Source organism: Lactuca saligna, chromosome 4, assembly GCF_052625555.1.
Source record: "Lactuca saligna cultivar CGN05327 chromosome 4, ASM5262555v1, whole genome shotgun sequence".
Lineage (NCBI taxonomy): Eukaryota > Viridiplantae > Streptophyta > Magnoliopsida > Asterales > Asteraceae > Lactuca > Lactuca saligna.
The window spans coordinates 187927959-187934144 of record NC_136420.1 but is presented as its reverse complement, the minus strand read 5'-3'; the positions used below and the strand labels follow the sequence as shown (position 1 = coordinate 187934144).

The 6186-nt window shown below is 36.0% G+C and overlaps 1 protein-coding gene across 1 annotated transcript; it reads right to left on the bottom strand.

The window, feature by feature from the left end:
* Positions 1 to 721: 721 nt before the first annotated feature.
* LOC145043175 (chaperone protein ClpB1-like) lies at positions 722 to 4527 on the bottom strand. Its single transcript, XM_078991742.1, has 3 exons — positions 4315 to 4527; positions 2593 to 3766; positions 722 to 2493 (listed from the first exon to the last, which is right to left on the bottom strand). The coding sequence occupies exons 2-3, from the start codon at positions 3740 to 3742 to the stop codon at positions 893 to 895; spliced, it is 2751 nt and encodes a 916-aa protein (XP_078847868.1). The 5' UTR covers positions 3743 to 3766; positions 4315 to 4527; the 3' UTR covers positions 722 to 892.
* Between the last annotated feature and the right edge of the window lie 1659 nt (positions 4528 to 6186).

Genomic DNA, 6186 nt, shown 5'->3' with positions numbered 1-6186 from the left:
ATTAACATTGATTCAACGAGGATAAGGTGGCGACCAACGACTCAACGAGATATCAAGATTCAAGATAGCAAAATGATAATTTTCAGTGAGAGAGACACACCACTAATCTATCGGCATTGTTATTCTGTTTGTTATAGTTTGATGTTTGTGGTTAGTTTTATAAAATTCTATAACATTTACTTGAACTATATATATATATATATATATATATATATATATATATATATATATATATATATATATATATATATATATATATTCTTAAATTCTCAATAGATTATAAAATTTATAATAAGATTTTGATTTTTTTCACAATTAAAAATACTTTAAGATTGTAAAATATTACATTATATATAACTATATATAGCTAACTGCTAATTTTCTTTAATAATAATATACAAAATATTACATTGTATATAACTATATATAGCAATTGCAGATTTTTTTTAATAATAATATACAAAATATTATATTGTGTATAACTATATATAGCTAACTAATTTTCTTTAATAATAATATATAAAAATGTATTTTATTAAATACCAACATATCAGCCTCATGCCGCCACTGGTTCCGGTAACAATTTGTGGTCCCTTGTCTTATCTACATATAATATGCTACACAAAAAAACCCATACATGTGGCTGCATCGGGTTGACCCTTCTCGTTCAAGACCAATATACAAAACTCAAAAACAGTACATAAAATCCAAACACAAGATATAAGTCAAATACTAGTTTATCATTATTCATTCATATGATTGGGAGGTTTATATACAAAAGATGAGTTTCTTCAATTGACTTCCTAACCCCATCATACACAAATACATTACATCAAAATGGCCTGAATTTTACAAGCACAATGAGAACCTATATACTATGCTACATTAAACCTCACTCATCCATTTCATCATCATCAACATCAACCACCTCCTCAATCTTCATCCTCTTCACAGCCTGTGCAGCTTCGCTACGCGCCCCAGCATTTCCATTTGCATTCACAACTTGAATCAATATATCCGACTTCTTCCCTGTTTCAGCATTCACCACTCCACCATTCCTTTCAGCCCTATAACTCAATTCCTCCCCATTCATCTCTGCATCTATGAAAACAGTCGAATTCTCATCAATCTCTTCTCTTATCAGCATCTTAGACAACTCAGTCACCACCCTCCTCTCCAGCCACCTCCTAATCGGCCTTGCCCCATACACCGGATCATAACTCTGATTCAGTACCACATCCAATGCCGCCTCCGTAACACCCAAAGCAACACCCCTCTCCGCTAACCTAACAGCCACATCCTTCAACTGAAGTCTAGCAACTTTCCTCAACTCATCAGGAGACAAAGGATCAAAAACCACAATCTCATCAAGTCTGTTTAGAAGCTCTGGTTTAAAATGCTTCCTCACTTCTCCCATCACCATTTCCCGAGCATTCTCCATTGTCGTTTTCCCGGATAACCCTTTTAGCAAATACTCAGCTCCAAGATTCGAAGTCATGATGATGACTGTGTTTGTGAAGTCAACCGTTCGACCTTGACCATCGGTCAACCTTCCATCATCCAACATTTGAAGAAGCGTATTGAACACCGATTGATGAGCTTTTTCAACTTCATCAAACAACACAACACTGTAAGGTCTCCTCCTCACAGCTTCGGTCAACTGACCACCTTCTTCATGACCAACATAACCAGGTGGAGCTCCGATCAGCCGTGACACCGAATGCTGCTCCATATACTCCGACATGTCGATTCTTATCATCAGCTTCTCATCATCAAACAACTGCTCAGCAAGAGCCTTTGCAAGCTCGGTTTTTCCAACACCTGTGGGACCCAGAAACAGGAAGGACCCAGTCGGCTGCTGAGCCCTCCCGAGCCCGGCTCGTGACCTCAGCACCGCTTCAGCCACCGCGTTCACCGCCTGGTCTTGACCCACGACCCGTTGATGCAACCGATCGGATAGTCCAATTAACCGCTCTTTCTCATTGGTTCCGAGTCGAGTCACCGGGATCCCGGTCCATCGACTCACCACCTCAGCTATCTGATCGGGTCCCACTGTTTCTGTCAACATCACATTTTCATCAGTTGTTCCTTCGAGTTTGGCTATTGCGGTTTCCACTTCTTGAACTGCTCCGAATTTCAAATCTGCAGCTCTTGCTAAATCGTATCTTCTTTCTGCTTCTTGTAGTGCTACTAAAAGCTCTTCTCTTTTCTGTTTTAATCTCCGGATTTCATCGATTCGTTCTTTTTCCTTCTTGTATTTCATCATTAGTGGTTGAAGCTTGTCTCTTAAATCATCGAGCTCCTTTTTCACATCAACAAGACGAGCTTTGCTTGCTTTGTCTTTTTCTTTCTCCAAAGCATGAAGCTCGACTTCTAACTGCATCCTTTTCCTTTCAAGATTGTCTATTTCTTCAGGTTGACTATCAAGTTGTACCCGAACATTTGCACATGCCTCATCCACAAGATCAATAGCCTTATCAGGGAGGAAACGTGCTGCATTGTATAAATTAACAAGCATCATCAGAACCATATATATGATCTAAGAAGAACAAGTTCAAATCAATAAAAACAAAACATGGAATCAATTCATACCAGTTATGTATCGGCTTGAAAGCTGAGCAGCAACAACAAGAGCTCGATCAAGAATCCTAACACCATGATGACCTTCATATCTCTCTTTCAAACCTCTAAGAATGCTTATGGTGTCAGGAACACTAGGTTCAGCTACCAAAACCTGTTGAAAACGTCTCTCAAAAGCAGCATCTTTTTCTACATATTTCCTGTACTCATCTAAAGTGGTTGCACCAATGCACCTGAGTTGACCCCTTGCAAGCATAGGCTTGAACAGATTTGCAGCATCCATGGATCCTTCTGTACGACCCGCTCCAAGAACAAGGTGGATTTCATCAATGAACAATATCACCTTCCCTTCAGCTTCTTCTACTTCTTTCAAAACTGCTTTCAATCTCTCCTCAAACTCCCCTCTATACTTAGCTCCAGCAATTAGAGCTCCCATATCCAATGCTATGACTCTTACATCAGCAAGATTACTTGGGACATCACCTCTTAGAATCCTTTGAGCTAATCCTTCAACAACAGCAGTTTTTCCCACACCAGGTTCGCCAATAAGAACAGGATTGTTCTTAGTTCTTCTTGATAAGATCCTAATCACTCTCCTAATTTCCTCATCTCGCCCAATTACAGGGTCGAGCTTCCCAGCTTGCTCTACAAGATCACGACCATATGTCTTAAGAGCTTGGAAATTAGTATCACCTGATGCACTTTCCACCTTCTTCCCTTCTTTACCCCGAAGCTTTTCTACCTCACTTTTCACCCTCGATGCACCAACTCCAGCTTCTTTTAAAAGTTCAGAAATTTGGGAATCTTCAAGAATGCCCAAAATCAATTGATCCACAGCCAAATGGGTGTCACCACGGGATTTTTGTAAAGACTGTGCACGACGAATTGTCTTGATTAGAGAAGTACTTGCTGGAACTTCATCAGGAGCAGGGGATTGGGAAGGGAGTTTCTTCATGGCTTTATTGAAGACCCTCTCGGCTGAATTAGCTGTTTCTTCACCACCGGCATTGCTTATTGCTTGCCGGAATATGCCATTAGGGTCGGAGATTAAGGCTGCTGCAATGTGTAGTGGTGTGAACTGTGCGTGTCCAGCATTCATTGCGAGTTCATGACCTGAAGCCAATGCTTCATTTGTCTTGTGGGTGAATTTGTCAGGATTCATGTTTGATAATGCCTCTTAAAAAACCTACAAACGCAACAACAAGATCATCTGTTTGTGTTTAATAAAGAACATCAAAGTAGAAATATTGATCTTCCGGTGTCTAAACTTGAACAAACATAGATGACGAACCGGACAAAGAGAAAAATCATCTGTTATACTAGAAATTTGCCCATTTCATTGTTAATAACAGAATCTATCTTCCAATTTACCAAATTGATATGCAAAGTAAAAGAAACATCGTCAATTTCATAACGTAGATTTTGCCCTAAGTCGTTGTTAGCGGACTAAAAACATCTAAATCAATGAGTTTCAACTTATAAAAGACATAAGAAACGATACATGATTAATCGCAGAATAAAAAATTGATCATGGATTACGATTAAACGAATACAGAGTAAAAATGTTATCATATCAAGCAAATTCGTGCAATACAATACAGATAGAAAAACTCATATCAAAACAGAGGGAGAAGACTCGTAAAAATGTTATCATATCAAGCAAATTCGTGCAATACAATACAGATAGAAAAACTCATATCAAAACAGGGGGAGAAGAGAATATCTTATTATTACCTTAAACAGTCCTTCAATAGCGTACGAAATCAATCAGAATCAAACGACTCAAATTAGTGAGTATCAGTGCTCGTTTATGGAGATTTGGTTGTCCGAATTTACTAGGATTTGAATTTTTTTTGATAACCGATGAAGAATGACGGTGATAAAACGCTTTATACACATGTGGAAGGACTCGGGAGGCGTCTGGAAGAAACCGGTATAGGCTCTGGAACTTACCAGAACTTTTCGAGAATTTCCGAATAAAGTGACATTACATGTTTTTCATTTAATATTAAAAATAAAGAAATAAATAAATAATAATAAAGAGAGAGAAAAACTGTATTGCATTTTATTTTTTATTTTAAGTTGTTGGTATTTATTTATTTGCGAGTAAATTATGGTCCTCGTGATATTGTGTTATTTGAGAGTTTTTGATATTTATTTATTTGCGAGTAAATTTAGTCTTTAACTCAAGTTTGTTAAATGTCAAATTTCATACATTTTGTCTCTATAATTTGTTTTTGTTGCATTCTTGATTCCTAACTAAGACCGATCCAAATATATTTGGATATAAGGCAAAATGAAATATATATATATATATATATATATATATATATATACCCCAAAGTCATAATTAAAATAAAGATTAATTTAAAAATAAATACATCATTACAAAATTCACTAATAATATTAAAAACAAAGATATGGCAACATCATTACAAAAACAACACATTTATAGAAAAATATTTCTTCAATGCGAGTTTAGATGCAAAATCATTAATAATAATATCAATTTTATCTAACATATCTTTCTCTATTTATAATATTGCCAAAGCATTTAACCTTTTGAAACATCGATGACCTTTGATAATTCTTCATTACCTTCAGCTTTGAAAAACTTGTTTCCGGAGATGCAACACAACAGTGACATTAATAAAAAAAATATTTAGTTAATTATCAACAACTTTAACAACGTACAAAGTTTTGGTTTTATTTAACATATATTTCTCTAGAAGGAATCGGCTCGAACTCATGCTGAAAGAATCCACTCCAGAAATCTCAAATACATACAAAATAATAAATATGATATACAAACGAATCATAAATCATAAATCTGATATACAAACCAAATCTGAAAAACTGATAACCAACTATTATGATTAACAATATCATATCAAGTCAGAAATCAGTAATCTGATAACCAACAATTCTGATTAACATTACCATTCTGATAACCAGCCATTCTGCAAGAATCAAATGACAAAGAAGAATCAGAAATTTTGAAACAAAAATTAAAGATTGAGAAACAAAAGCTTTGATCAAACTTAAAATTTCGACTATACAAAAGCTTTTGATTAAATAAAAATTCAAGATTGGGACCTAATCTAAACAAAAAAATCAGTAAGAAAAAATCAGAATCTTAGAAGTTAGATCAAACCTTAGAGGCGGAAATCAGAACCACAACAAACAAATTACCCATAATCGGCGCAACTTCTAACCTCCAAGTGGGAGGCGTCACAACCCTCACCCTTTGATTAGTGGGATTAATAAAGTCGGAATTCATGAATATTTAACACCCTCTTTTGATGAATCAAAGTGATGAAAGCGTGATGGAGAGTGAGAAGTAGATTACCAAGATGTTGAAGGGCGAAGGCAATATCGAAATCAAAATGAGAAGCCGATGAGAGAAATCTTGCATTCATGTGATGTTTGATTAACGAGATTAATCAGTAAAAAAGGATGTCATTCACAAACCAAGGAAATCGATTCATTTCTCCTGCGTCGCCTTTGTGGATGTCGATTCATGAGAGGTGCATTGGATCATCCGTTCTTACTTCCAGATGTCTACCGGTCCAATTAACTCTATTTGTTTTTTGTGCTAATTTGGAG